Source organism: Rhinolophus sinicus, linkage group LG07 (assembly GCF_036562045.2).
Source record: "Rhinolophus sinicus isolate RSC01 linkage group LG07, ASM3656204v1, whole genome shotgun sequence".
Classification (NCBI taxonomy): Eukaryota; Metazoa; Chordata; class Mammalia; order Chiroptera; family Rhinolophidae; genus Rhinolophus; species Rhinolophus sinicus.
The window spans coordinates 999,348-1,014,573 of NC_133757.1; the positions used below are offsets into that span (position 1 = coordinate 999,348).

At 50.6% G+C, this 15,226-nt stretch overlaps 1 protein-coding gene and 1 long non-coding RNA gene across 3 annotated transcripts in view; one reads left to right on the top strand and one right to left on the bottom strand.

Annotated features, from left to right (window-relative positions):
• PPP2R2D (protein phosphatase 2 regulatory subunit Bdelta) overlaps positions 1 to 9,510 on the bottom strand; it is a 29,177-nt gene extending 19,667 nt beyond the window's left edge. Inside the window, exons 1-2 of one of the 2 annotated variants that reach the window (XM_074338791.1) lie at positions 9,355 to 9,510; positions 9,162 to 9,254 (exon numbers count right to left, since the gene is read on the bottom strand). In XM_074338791.1, coding sequence (XP_074194892.1) covers positions 9,162 to 9,254; positions 9,355 to 9,361 — 100 coding nt within the window. In that variant the 5' untranslated portion in view covers positions 9,362 to 9,510. The remainder of the gene's footprint in view (positions 1 to 9,161; positions 9,255 to 9,354) is intronic. The other variant, XM_074338790.1, reaches the window with a different exon arrangement.
• Positions 9,511 to 9,873: 363 nt separating this feature from the next.
• On the top strand, positions 9,874 to 13,328 carry LOC109445697 (uncharacterized). The gene is made up of 2 exons (XR_002137074.2): positions 9,874 to 10,024; positions 12,467 to 13,328. It is a non-coding gene; the product is annotated as an uncharacterized LOC109445697 (long non-coding RNA).
• The last annotated feature ends 1,898 nt before the right edge of the window (positions 13,329 to 15,226 follow it).

The following is a 15,226-nucleotide window of genomic DNA, read 5'->3' on the forward strand; positions in this document are numbered from 1 at the left end:
CATCATGAGGTCCCAGCCCTTGCTTGAAGTTTGATAACTATAGGAGATGCCAACTGCCCTTCAAAAATGACCAAGACACTATTTCCTCACCCCTTTAAAAATGAATGACACGCCTATGGATGTGGTTAAAAATGAAGACTTATCATTTATTTTTTTCCACTCAAATTTTCCTAATTATTCCCAGGCCATCTGCTACCTTGGAGGCAAGTATGGTGAATCACTGAGCATTCACACTTTATTAAAACACTGCTTCCTATGTGCCAGCGTGGTGCTTCATATCGTGCACGGTACAGAAAAAGAGAAGCATGTCTTATGTACCCACAACTGCATTCCTATTTCAGCTGCGGTTGTGTCATCTCTGGCGATGTAGATAAAACAGGCTGAAGTCTGTCCCACTCCGAGTAAGTCTAATATCCTTACCAAGGTTTCTGAGACTCCTCCAGAATCTCCCTTTCCTGGGTGTCCTGTCTCTGACTCTGAACCTGCTACGACTCCAGCTCAGCCTGTGACGCCCTCTTCTCGCGCCTTTACTGTCCTCTCCTCCGCCGTTAGCGCCCCAAACACGCATCTCTGCTGTGTCTTCATTTCCCACACAACAGCACCACCAACAAAAAGCCGCTTGTGAAAGACACACGCATAGTGCACGTAACTGAACTCCGGGTAGGAGAGCACATGACATGGGGCAAAAGAATTACAATTTAAGGTCAATAACACAAACATTCTAAGAGATTAATATTCATAACACATAAAGAGCTTTTACAATTTGATTTTCAAAAAGCTCCCAGTAGGAAAATTGACAAATGATAGGATCCAACAATTCACAGAACAGTCGATAAAAAAACATCTCGATGGCATAACTGGTAAGGAAATACAAATTCCAACGTTAGATTTGCCTTTAACAACCTAAAACTAAAAAGACTGATGTTCTCGGCACGAGTTGAGAAGAAATAGTTTTGGGGAAGGTGGGAGTTGGGCCACTCGCGGCATCCAAATGTAACGCTGGGTGGCCTCTGAGCGTGTGTCGGCTCCTAGGCTGCCAGCCACAGGAACGCCTGCACTGGGCAGGTGGACGGTCCAGGCTCCAAGGCCGCATTGCTGGGAACAGCAAAGCTGGACACCACCACCCGGGGGCGAGTTAGTTAAGTCAACGAGGTAATCCAACAGGAAGTGCTACGCAGCCCTCAAAAGGATCAAAGGTGCGCGGACGCGGAAGGCGGGGCGCGGAGGGCAGCACGGCTACTAGTTAAGTAGGGTCTCTGGACTCAGAACACTGGACTGACACCCTGTCTGCAGCAGCCACCCGCTCTGTGGCTTTGGGCACGTGACCTAATCTAACTGAGAGTCAACTTCTTATTTGTAAGATGAAGGCAATGGCAGCATTTCTACCTCAAGGGACTGTGACACAGCTTGGCAGAGGCTGGGGCACTGTGACACCTCGAGTTCCACACCAGTAATGCAGACAGGAAGTTGCAAAACAGCATTTACGGTACGATTCCCATTTTGTAAGAAAGGAAAGACTACCGCGTATACACTCAATTTCAAAGTAAAAATAAACGCACAGGACGTGGTCTGTCCCGAGCAGGTACCTCTGGGGAGGGCTCAGGAGAGCAGTGGGGTGAAGGGGAACTTGCACTTTTACTCTGCATGTGTATCATCAGATTTTCTTTGAACAATGAATACTGTACATTTGCATTTTGAAATGAAAACACTAAAATCCAGTAAAGATGAGAAGGGACAGTTAACCTTGAAATCTGCCGTCCTGTTATTCCTACTGCTAAGAGAGCTTTAAAGCTGTACTTCTCAGCATGGTCTGTGGACCCTGGGGTTCCCCAAGAACCTCTCAGAGGTCCACAGGTCAAAACCATTTTCATGATAACACCAACACACCATTTTCCATTTTCCCTGTGTTGTCACTTGCACAGATGAGCAAAAGCAATGGTGCTTCAACGTGCTGGTGCCTCAGCACAAATCCTGACAGTGGCACCAACCACTACAGCTGTGTGTTGTTCACACCACACACACTCGGGGAAGAAAAAGCCAGTTTTATTCAGGAATGTCCTGATGAACTGTCAAACTCATTGATTTTCCTGAACCCCCACCCTTTATTGTGAGCATCTTCAATATTCTTTGTGGAAAATGGGCACTATCCATTAAGCACGTCTGCATCCAAGTACAGTGACCGTCGTGAGGAAAAGCACACACACAGTTGTTTGTGTTACAAGCTCAACTAGCCACTTTTTCACGCAATGCCATTTTTATTTGAAAGAACAGCTGATCAACTATGGTTGTTCAGACTTTGGTATCTGGCAGAAATTTTCTTAAAAATGAACAAAGAGAGCCTCTCACTTCACAGAAAACTGACAGTGTTTATTAACAATGATAAAAATCGAAGCTTTCAAGAGAAAATGAGGATTTTGGAAAACATGTATCTATTACTATTACTTTGACAACTTCCCACTTTAAGACTTTTCTGATGAGACCAGTGGTGGTATTAACAAATGTGATTTTCTTTGACCCTGTATAATGAAATGTATCAACGTTTAGAAGATCTGAATAACTCTGTACAAATATTTCCAAATGACCCAGGTGTAATATTACCAAATCACACACATGAGCAAGCGATCCATTCAAAATACAAGACAGGACTATGGAGTTTAATGTAACGGGATCAAAAGTTCACGAATACAGTTTCAGGTTCCAAAGTAACTCAACTTAAAGAAACCATTGTCCTGTTTTGCTATTGAAGAGAATGTCCACGACTACATGAAAAGACCATTAATCACTCCTTCCTTTTCTGACCTCATGTAAGTCTGATGCCAAATTTTCTTCATACATTTCAATAAAACTGCAACACAGTGAATGCAGAGGTGGATCTGAGAATTCAGCTGTATTCTATCAAGCCCTATACTCAAGGGGTTTGCAGAATGTAAGACAAAGCTACTCTCCTCACTAAATCTGTTTTTGTTTTTCACTGAAAATGTTAACATGTAATAGATTTTAATGCTACTTTAAGTCATTCTGTTTTAATTGTGAATATAGTAAATATCGACACATATAACCCACACAAGCAAAAGCTCTGTCCTCCTGGAACCAAAGGCTCTGAGAACCACTGGTTTAGCACAGGGCTAGCACATTCGAACTTGAGGGCACAGTCTGACCCCTGCTGCTCTGTTAAGTGGTACTGGCCCGCAGCCACACCCACAGCTAACGTGGGGTCCGTGGCTGCTGTCCTGCTACAAAGGCACAGTTGAGTTCGGTAATTCCAAGAGACAGTCTGGCCTGCAAGTCTCACACATTCAGTTTGGCCCTTTACAAGACAAGGGTGCAGACCTCTGACTTAGAAAAGCCCCCATTTCCAGCCATTATTATTGTAGTAACTTCCTACTTGGCATTTCCGCCTCCATTCTTACCCCATCACCATCCGTCCTCCAGGCGCCAGAGCGACTTTCCTAAACCACGTGAAGCTGCTGTCACTCCTGTGTCGTCTTAAAGGCCAGTGAGTACAAGCGCTTTGAGCGCCATTCAGAGTCCTCAGCACAGGATCCAGAGCGCTCTGGACCCTCCCGCCCCCCCCCTGCCAAGTACTCTGGTGTCCCAGAATGCATCATGCTCAGTCTCCACTCCAGGCCCCCTCCATCTGGAACATTCTCCTCCCCTTCCCTTCCTCTCTCTCCCTACACACACCCTCACTCCCCCCCCCACTCCCCACCCATCTGTGCACTGGGCACTTCTGTCACGTTTCCTGGACACACCCTGGTGCGATGAGCCATGTTTGTCAGCCTGCCTACACGGAGGGCTTTGGGAGGCAGGAGCTGGGTCTCTCCATTCCAACACCTGCAGCAGCAGCCCTTCAGGACACTGTTGTGACCTTCTGAGATGAACTAAGTCGAAAGCTAGCCCATACCCCTTCGTTTTCTTCAGTTGGTTCCCTGGAGACAGAGTAAGTGAGGCTGCTCTGCAAGGCGTCACTTACGACAGCAGCAGCCTGAGTTATCAGGTGCCCGTTGGCCAGAGCTTCCCCGCTCTACCTGGGACTTCCCACAGCTGTGCAAAGGCCACCGGCTAGTACCCTGGCCTCACGGATGAGCAAACAGAAGGCAAGTAACCTGTCCCGTGCCTACCAAGCTAGGAAGACACTGAAAGGGGACTGGTGCCCAGTGTCTTTTCACAGTCTGATTGACATCAGGTTGAAGATACAGGCCTAGCCCATGTGATAAAATGGCACAACAGCAGGATGCAGCCAGCTGCTAACCACCCCAGCACGCTAAGCCAAGGGAAGGTCGGACTCTAAGCAGGGTTCTGGATCAGGAGTGGCTGAGCATGCGTCACAAGGAAAGTGGGAGGTGAGATGGCTTTACCATGACGGGTAGGATGTGGAGGACAGACAGGAAACAAAAAGAATATTCTAGGCTGGGAAAGGAATACGAGCAAAATTCAAGGCATAGGAAGGATCACTAAACAATAATGGAAAAACCAAGAGTTCAGGCCCAATGGAAGGCATCTGGGCTGAGTGGAGAGACTGGGGAGAGGGCAGGAAAAAACAAGAGCTGCTCTTTTTATATTTACATATGACTATAACCAAACACCTGCAAGGACCTGAGAATGAACAGCTGCACCCAACAGCTGCAATACTTTACAGCTCACAAAAGCACTGCACATGGTTTGGTTCTAACAAAAGCCTTCTGACGTCCTTCCTAAAAAAGCAGGCTGAGGTTCAGAAAGGGTCTTCAGACCTGCTCAGGGACAGAGACATGCCACACCCAGAACCTCCCATGGGAACAGACTCTGAAAATCAGGGATGACGATTTAATGCTACCATAAATCTTGTAGACTTAATCTGATTATGTAACTAAGATCAGTCAAGCTTCTTGAACATGAAGCCCGATTTCAGAGACATTACAACGTACCTGTGCTCAGCACGCATGTCGAATGCGTTAACCTTAAGAAAATCATACGTATCTGATTTCCTAGAGGCAGCGCGTCCACCTGAAACTCCTAAGGTACACTGCGAGAGTGTCACTAGGTCCCTTTCTTCTTTGATGGCTTTCCCCAGGAGATGCTTTCCTGAAGGCCTTTCTCAATGGTCTAAGTATATTGAGTAAACGGGAATTACACAGTGGAATGTAGACCCCAGATTGGGAATGAGTCAAATAACCAGGCAGTGTGTCCCACTGCAACTTAAAAAAAGAAAAGAAAACAAGGTCAATGATAAATACTGAATGCTCTTTTCTACACGCAGAAAAAAATCAATCACCCTCCTCTAACAACAGTGACTTCCGGTGTGACTGCCGTGTTTCACTGACCCTAAGGAGCACATTATCCCACATCTTAACACCTTTGAAATCAGATGTATCTTCTATTCAACGAACAGTGATCTCCTGGTGTTGACGTCCACCTGCCCTCATTTGTTACCCTTCCCCAACTTAAACGCTCCTTCCTTTCTTTCGTGACTATCCACGTAAACCCCTTTAGAAACGCTGGCCCTACCAGACTACCCAGACATCCTTTCATTTGGTTTGGTATCATTTCTTTAGAAAAAGATTGTCTAATTCAAAGCAATAGGTCCGATCATGGATTAAGAATTTGATTACAACCAAATCATCAAATAAAAAGCTAAGACACTTAAATCTCCAAGTTCTGAAAGGAACCAGTCGATACCTTTACAAAAAGTCCTATGAAACCAGGTAAGAGTTCATCACAAACCCTCCTCCAGCCCCTCCCCAGTTTCTCCAGAAAAGCAGTTGCTGTGCAAAGACAGCAGAGCCAAAGCTCCCGGCCAGAATGCAACCATAATCCTGCGGAAGTCGCCTGGCAGGCGCGGCTTGTCTGACCGGCAGGTGTCTCCCTTGCTCATCGTCTCTGGGAAACCTCATCTTCCAACACTTTGAGAACTGCCGCCTTGAACCCTTGTGACTAATCTTACATCACACTGAGAGGCCCTTCCTTTAAGGCATCTCATTTTCATTTGCTTTCAGGGGCAATTTCCTACAATTGCTGGTGGTGCGATCTCCTGGGCTTTAGAAGGACTTGACGCAATCCCAAGGCTGGGCCGTCACATCCCACAGGGGACGCTTCACATGGTCACACATGGTCATGGAGCAGCAGAGCACACATGGGCCCTGGAGCAGGTCGGCCTGGCTTCAAACCCTGGCTCTGCCAGACAGCGGCTGCTGACTAAGTCATCGGCCTGTGTGCCTCGGCTTCTGCACCTAAAGCTGGGAAGAACAATACACCATTCCTCCCTCCTGAGGTGGTGTGAGGATGGGATTGAGGGACACAGGTAGCTGGGAGCAGCTCTGGAACATAACACTCAACACTGTGAGCTGTCACCACCTCTGGGCTGGGACCTCCACAAGGGGCAGGGGGCTGGGGAACCCGCCTTCAAGCCTGAGATGCTCACACTCTGTTGAAGACAGACAAGCGAGGGTTACAGTATCGTGTGGCACCTGCTAACGACATTCACCCAGGACACTGTCCAAGGAAGGGAGCGGGCTGGGTAATGGTGACAACATCACACGTGAAAAATCTGCACATTTACCAACTTCCAAAAAGTGATCACCGTTCAGGGCACAGGTTTTTGGAGGCACCATCAACCAAACAACTTCTCACTTCCTCTGGAAGCGTCCCTGGGTGTTACGATTCCCACTCGCTCCCCTAGGCAAACAAGCTCACCTAATGCACCTTCGGGGCCACCTATGGCCATAGCCAGCTTGCTGTATGGGAAGGACAGCGAGGCATGTAAGCAGTGACTGTTACGCACGCATCGTGTCACCAGCAGGACAGTCACTCATTTCCTTCTGAGCCCAGCTCTGCACCTACTCGCAGGGAGATGGGAAAGCCCTGATGGTACCATGGCTGACCTGACCCACGAGCAAAACCCTGTTCTTAAGAAAAAGAAAAAAGGGCACCAAAGTTTACACAATACAACACTTTCTTCAGGAGTTGTGATTCAAGTGTCCCCACATGATTAGCTTTAAAAACCAAAGGAAATCAAAAGCCTCCCTCCACTGTGCCCTCTCCTCCTTCTTCAGTCAGGGGAGCCCACACCTCCTGAGACTCACTAGGTGCTGTCCTTACTCAAGTCACTGGAGGACCCCAGCTGATCATCTCAGCCACTTTCTGATCACCTATGACAGGGGAAAGCACACAGTCCAAGCTTACGGTGGGACTCCTCACGTCGAGCTCAGACCAGAACAAAACCTTCAAGAATACAATGCCTGACGAGCCTCCAATCTTAGCAAATAAATTTCCGGTCCAAGCTTGTCTGAAATTACCCATCTCCTGTCATCGCTTCCCGACATTTCTTCATCAGGGTGTCTGGGCACAACCAGCTTCTTGACCATCTTCACTCTCGTTGCGTAACAATCACTAGCTGCTAACAATGTTTTCCTTTATCATTGACTTCTACTGGAACAACACGATTCAAACGAACACAATTTGACCCAACAACGTGACAAAGGATGAAGAGTTATAACTGTGTTACCCTGATGGATTGGAGGCCAGAGCATACGTGGATTAAGGCACAAACCTGAGTACATACAACAATCAGAAACACAGGGCTATCGCCACAAAACAAATCTCACAAAAGGTAACCTGAAATACCAAGCTTTTAGATGTGTTCAAAATTCTACTTAAAACTGCAAAACAAATTCCTATCAGTTTTAATTCAGAGGACAAAACAGTTGTCAGGATTTTTAAAGGACAGCCTATTTTCAAAGTGCAACATCCCACTTAAAATATGTCATTTTAGTTGCATTTAAATTTTAATTTATTCAGCTTGTCAATAACTTCTTTAAAAAAAGGGAAAGAAACCAGAAATTAAGAGAGACATCAAGCCCTCTCCCCTCTCTGCCCCTAAACAAACAGGTTTTGCTACTCTTGATAGAAATTTTGAGTAAACTGAACTGTCACCCACTTGGCATATATAAAATGAAAAAAGGTAATATAGCTTAAATAAATATAAAAGGAGCAGGATCAAATTATTTACAGTATATAAAATCACCTAGTTTCACTCTCCAACACGGATCGTCACAAATTTCTTGGAGCGCCCAGTTTACTTGCTTTACTAATGGGGCGCTGTCCTCGGGGCCAAGAAGCTCCAGAAGTCACACTGCGAGTGAGCGGTGAAGGGCAAGGATGCAGAAGGTCATGGGAGGGGCCACGGAGGAGGAAAGGTGACACGACACAGAGGGGCCTGGGGCTGTCAGTTACTTGGGGCAAAAAAGGTGCATTTGGTGTAAAGACAAATCCATTTTATAAAAAGGTTAAGGGTTCATAGTGTTCAGGAAGATGGTTGAGCAACAAGAAGTCACAATGTGGCCGGAATTAAACTTCTGGGTTTCTAAGAATCCGCGCTGCCCTCGACCGTGTACCCGGGAAAGAAGCGCGTCGCGTTGCTTTACGATAGGCTGCTTCCTGCCCAGCACCCTGAAACCCGTGTGCCTTGGCTCGTTTGGGGACACGATTAAGGAAAGAACAACCGACTTCCAGTAAGATCATGAGGTTCAAGAGCAAAACCTGCAGTAGGACCTTGAAAGAGTTGATACTAAAATCCCAACCCTCTTTTTAAAGACGAGGGAACCGAGGCCAATCAGCTCGCCCAAGACCCACAGGTGACTGAGCGCCCGGGCGGGGACCTGAGGTCTCCCCGCGGCAGTTGTCCCGATGTTGTTCCCCGAGGCCCGTCTCTGCAGCGATTCCCATAGTTCTGCCAAATGCAGGAGGCAGCGCCTGCAGCGGAGAAGACCCAGCACCCAGCACCAGCACCAGCACCAGCACCCTGCACCCAGCACCCAGCACCAGCACCCAGCACCAGCACCAGCACCCAGCACCAGCACCCTGCACCCAGCACCCAGCACCAGCACCCAGCACCCAGCACCAGCACCAGCACCAGCACCAGCACCCAGCACCAGCACCCAGCACCAGCACCCAGCACCAGCACCAGCACCAGCACCCCCTCCGAAAACCCCAGCTCCCGAGCAGGCTGTGACCTTGGGCTCCTCCAGAGCCCGCTGGGCAGGCCCGCGGTCCCGGACCCGGACCCGGCGCGCACGCTCGGCGCCACGACGCGCCTCCACGCGGGCAGGTCCCCGGAGCGGCCGCGAGACCCGGGTCCCCGAGGGCGGCGGGCGGGGAGGGGACGCGGGAGCGCGCGGCCTTACCTTCGGCCACGTCCTCGTCGATGGCCCCCTTGACCTGCGAGAAGCACCACTGCAAGTCGTTGCCGCCCGCGGGGCAGCCGCCGCCTCCGGCTCCTGTGGACACACCCGGCGCGTCAGGCCGCGCGGACCCGCCCGTCCCCCTCTGCCGCCCCCGCCGCAGACCCCGCGCCCTCCCGCCCCGTGCGGACCCCACCTGCCATGGCTGGCCGGGGGCGGGCGGGTGCCGAGTCGGCGGCGGACGAAGGCGGCTTCCGCCGCGCGGCTGCCGCTCGAGCACCTTAACCCGGCTGCCGCCGCCAGCGCCGGGCAGGGATTTTTTTCCCCTTTTCAAAATGGCGCCCAATGCCCGTCGCCCTGCTCAGTGACGTCATCCCCCTCCGCCTCCGGGAGGGGCGCCCCCGCGCTGCGCTGGGCGGGGCGGGGCGTGCGGCCGCGGGGGCTGCCGGGGGCTGCCGGGAGGCGCCAAGTGCGTCTGCGCGAGCCGCCCCGCGCTTCGCCCCAGGCCCGGCAAGTGGCGCTCCGGGGCGGCCGGGTCCGTCACGGCCAGCGGGCGGCTGTGGGCCCCGGGCCGGCGCTGCGCTGAAGACCAGCTGCAGGGCCGCCGCTATTCGCCCGCTGTCTCGGGGGTTATGGGCGGGCTCGCGGCGGCCCCGCCCGAGCTAATGGAGCGCGGCCAATAGGAGCGCGGTCCTTGGGCGGAGCAGCCAATGGAGAGCACGCTCTGAGGGGCCGCCCCTGGAGCGCGCGGCGTCTGAGCGCGTCTGAGCGTCCTCGCACCTGGCGGGGCTGCCGAGCTCTCTCCGGTCGCAGTGTGAGCTCCGGGAAGTCTGTGTTGGACTTTGATGGCCGCCAGGAGAGACCAGGTGAGCCAGGAGGGAGGCGGGCGGATGGGGACGAGGACTGAGGGCAGGTGGGCTCCGGGAGAGCCGGGGGCGGGTGCAGCCCGTGAGGCCGGAGGGGACGGTCCGCTCTGACGCGCTGCGTGCGGAGCGCCGAGAGGGGCCACCGGCTGTCGCGGGCGGGTCACCTCTGACCCCGAGGAGAGCAGCCGCGGGGGGGCGGTGCAGACCTGCGCCGAGAGCGTCTCAGGGACCGCGGGAGGACAGTCGGAGGCGGTGAGTCGCAGCGGCCCTCGGTTGTGAGGACGCGCGGAGAAGTGGCTGCGATCTTTTTCTTCCTGTCGCTTTAGCCCGTCGGCTCCTGAGCAGTGGAAACGCGAGTCAGACTCTTACATGCAATGGCTTCCGTGTGTGTTTAAGATAAAAGTCTTTCGAAGATAATTAGTTTCAGTTTAGACTGTATTCTTTGGTTAATTAGCTACGATTAAATTAAAATTTAAAAACAAAAGTAACACAAAAGTACCGTGTTTCCCTGAAAATAAGACCTAGCCAGACAATCAGCTTTAATGCGTCTTTTGGAGCAAAAATTAATATAAGACCAGGTCTTATATAAGATTATATACATTATATTATACTATATTACATAAGCCCGGGTCTTATATTAATTTTTGCTCCAAAAGACGCATTAGAACTAATGGTCCGGATAGGTGTTATTTTCCGGGAAACACGGTAACATATGCCTGAAGATAGTGAGCTGCCTTCCTTTGTGTCTTAAAAGGTTGAAGGAAATCACAGAGGAACATACCCTGTTGTTCTTCCCTGAATAACTTAAAAAATTTTTTTTTCTTTGATTTATTTAGATTTTGGTAACTAAATACCATTTACAATACTAAATGTGGGGATGGCCTGGTGGCTCAGGCGGTTAGAGCTCCGTGCTCCTAACTCCAAAGGCTGCCAGTTCGATTCCCACATGGGCCAGTGGGCTCTCAACCACAAGGCTGCCAGTTCAATTCCTTGAGTCCTGCAAGGGATGGTGGGCAGCGCCCCCTGCAACTAGCAACGGCAACTGGACCTGGAGCTGAGCTACGCCCTCCACAGCTAAGGTTGAAAGGACAACAACTTAACTTGGAAAAAAGGTCTGGAAGTACACACTGTTCCCCAATAAAGTCCTGTTCCCCTTCCCCAGTAAAATCTTAAAACAAAAAATACTAAATGTGGATTGTTTTCAAGTTCAGATTTAGTAGCTAGCTCTATCACAGATGTATAAGGAGTGCCGTCTTCCACTCTAAACACACCAGATTTAGAAAGCTGTTCATATGAGGGAGTCCTGGTCCGCCTGCCTATGGGTTACTCGCTTGGCCAGGCCGACCCAAGGGAGCAGCCCAGGAAGCCCCAGTGTGTGTTCCATGGGCCATTCTTCAGGCCGTTCATCCTCATCGTGCGATGCCAGGTGCTGCACACACAGCTGTGTCAGAGTCCATTGGCTGCAATTGTGTCTTGGACTCTTTTTTTTGTTGTAAATTTAAGATTTATTATTATTTTTTAGAGCAGCTTTAGATTTACAGTAAAATTGAGAAGAAGGTACAGCGATTTCCCACATTGCCCTGCAAAGCCTCCTCCCTTATCAACATCACTCATGAGAATGGTACATAGGATGTACCTACATTGACATGCCATAATTACCCGAAGTCCATAGCTTACGTTGAGGTTCACTCCTGGTGGTGCACATTCCATGTGTTTGCACAAATGTACACTGACACGTATCCATCATGATAGTGTCACAGTATTTTCACGGCTTAAAAGTCCTTTGTGCTGGCCTCGTCATCCCTCCCTCTCCCCAACCCTGGCAACCACCCATCTTATTATCTCCATGGTTTCACCTTTTCCAGAATGTCTTATAGTTGGCTTTTTTCACTTAGTCATGGGCATTTAAGGTTCCTCTGTGTCTTTCCATGTCTTGATAAATAATTTCTTTTTATCACTGAATAATATTCCATTGTGAAGGTGAGCAGAGTTGGCCACCCCAAAACATGCCACTTTGGGATGTTGATTATTTGAGGCTGGTTAGTTTTAAGAAACAGCAGATGTGGGAGAAGCTCTGAGAAGCAAGAAGTTCCGCTGAAGGGCCTTCACGTGTGAGGGCAGCGTCCATCTGTCGGGCGTCTCCGTCATTGTCCCAGGCCTGCCCTCACCATCGATGGAGAAGGCGGGGACGCAAGTCCGCACGACAGCCTGACTCTTGTTTCTGGTGCTTTTCCTGACAACCTGCCTTAGTTGACTCTCCACCCCAGCATCTTCTTTTGTCTGTAGCCGAAGGTGGTATTTAAGGTGACGGCTTCTGCCGTTTTGGTGACTTACTCAGTATTCCTGGGTCTCTCCCATGTGTACAGGAGGCAGACATGTTATTAAACGTTAGTTTGTTTCTCTCTGCTAATCTGTCTCATGTTGATTTGATCATTGGTCCAGCCAGAAGAACCTTGAGGGTGCAGGATAATTTTTCCTCCCCAACATCTGGATGCAGCACAGTTTATTTATCCCTCACCTACTGAAGGACATCTGGATCGAGTTTTGGTGATTGTGAATGAAGCTTTTCATCAGCTGCTGCCTCCTTACTGCTGGAGTTCAACAAGGCATTGCACTTCATTCCATTTTTTCTCTTTATTCCTGCCAAGAAGTGTTGGCTCCTTGAATTTTTCTCCAGATGATGAAGAAAGGGAAGGAAGGAAGGAAAAAAAAAAAGGACTATGTTACATGACATGATGTGACAAAAGGGACTTTGCTGATGTAATTAAGATGGCAGACTTTAACTGTAGGGAGATTAGCCGGGATTATCTGTGTGCCCAACCTAATCTCAGGAGCTTTCAGAAAAGCCTAGCACTTTCTCCAGCTGGACTAGAGAGATGCAGAGTGCGTGGGGGGCTTAGCCTGCTGTTGCTGGACGGACCACACGGAAAGCACGAGAAGGGATGCGGAAGCCTGTGGCAGCAAAGACTGTCCTTGGCTGAGCCAGCAAGAAAATGGGGCCTCAGTCCTGGGTGAACTGCAAGGAACTGAATTCAGGCACCGGCCTAGAAGGGCTTGGAAGTAGACTAGTTCCGAGAGCCTCCAGACAGGTGCACAGCCCACTGAGAGGTGTCATTTTCAGCCTGGACAGAGCCAGCAGAGCCGACAGAGCCAGCAGAGTCAGCGGAGCCCACCTCTGACCTCCAGGGCTGTGAGATGACAGATGTGTGTGGTCCCCAGATATTAAGCTGTGGTAATGTTGAGGGCAGCGAAAGAAAATGGGTACAGTGTGTCTGTGTGAAATAAACAGACTCGTGTCCACTCATTCGTCCAGCTGTTCTTTGCTGTGTGTGAGTCTAGGCACTTAAGTCACTCTGATTCACGGTGACATGGCGATGTGGCAGCCCTGTACGAGCACCTGAGTGCCAGCTGCGCTTGTATTTCGGCAGAGGGGCACCTCCTGAGGACTGGCGGGCACAGCTCAAGGGGGCATCTGTGCTCTCAGTGGTGACGTGTGCTCTCCGAGCGTCTGGACGCCCCAAGCACGCTCCATGATCCTAGTTAATGCTCACGGAACCCGACACCTTCACACTGACATCCCATTTTAAGGCAAGGAAACTGAGGCTGAGAATAACTCTCCCAAGGCTTCGCAGTCACACAGACTTACAGCCCATTTAAGCTCAGCTGTAACCTCAAGGCCCAGGTATTAGGAAACAACGGGCAAGGACACCCCTGTGTCCTCCCTGGCATGGCTAAGTGTGGGGAGAACCCCAGCGCTTGCTCTGCCTGAACTATACCTGCCTTGCCAGAAATACACCGTCTTCCATGGCCGGGGAGCTGACCCGCTCGTGCCCCCTCACAGGACTGGTCTGCGTGGCGTGGGAGGACGGCTGTGGCAGGCCTCCAGCCGTTGCTGGCTGATTCCGTTTTGCTGCAGTGCCCACTCAAGGAGGGACCTGAGCTGTGCTGGAGAAGTCATTCCTGATTTTCCTGCCCAGAGACTTATCCCTTCTGGACCTTTAGCAGCTGGCCGAGAGTTGCTTCATGCCAGTTTCTTAGTCCTTCCTTCCCCTTAGCTCCCTCTTTCAAGGATTCCAGTCTTTTCTTAGCCCTGTGCTCTATCACGCCCTCTGCCCTCCTGCAGGACCTCCCCTTCCCTGCAGCCCCCCGGTGGCTCACCAAGCTCTTCCACCCTCTGGATTCTAAGCCTCCGTCAGAGCCCCACTCACAAGGAGGAACCCCACTCCTCAGAATTTTGGCATTCCCTTTGTATCAAGAAAAAGAAATCCAGAATCCCCAACCACGGGCCTTCGATACCACCGCCTGAAGGCAGAGGCCGCTAAGCGCCTGTGGTCTGTTCACACGTAGACAGATGGTATCAGGTTTGAGGGGGAAGCTTCATGCCTCCGTTCCTCCCTCAAGCCTCTCCCACTGGCTGGGGGACCTCCTTTTCCCCAAGGGGCACCCTCTGTATAGAACCAGGGAACAAAATCTGAAACTCTGTCCAGTTCAAGATAGAAAGCCGAGGTGCAGGTGTAAGAGAAAGGGTGGGAGGCCGCCCTCTGTCCACGTGTCTCTGGGCTGGGAAAGGAAGGGCCCGTGACAACCCAGCTAGAGTGGAGGGGCTGTCAGGAGGGGTCGTGAGTGATCCCACAGGCAGCCCACGGGCAGGGACACTGCAGCACCCATGGTCAGCTGAATGATGGCCCCTGAGGATGTCTGTGTCCTAATCCCCCAAACCAATGGTCATGTGACCTCATGAGGCAGCCCTAGAAGCTGAAAGAGGCAAGGAAACGGATTCCCACCAGAGCTGTTCTTGCCGTGCTCATAGCTCTCACCTGTCCATGAGAACGTGCCCTCTCCCTCCCCCAATGTATACCCCGTTATCATGGCGAGATCAGGTGCCGTATTCCCAGTAGGTGCTGGGCTCCTGGTGGAGCGGGGACTGTCTATCCTTTGCAGTGCATTTCAGCACAGACACAATGCTAGGAGGCTGCCTCGTCTTCCCAGCCCTGCGGGCCAAGCATCTGACAAAATCCAGCACCTATTCACAAAAGCTCACAGCAAACCAGTAACAGATGCTTTTTCTGCACCTATGGATGTGGTCATGTGATTCTTCTTTAGCCTGTGGATGTGATGGATTGCATTGATTAATTTTCAAATATTGAACCAGCCTTTGTGGCTTAAAACAACACAAATGTATCATGTATCCTCTTAAACTCA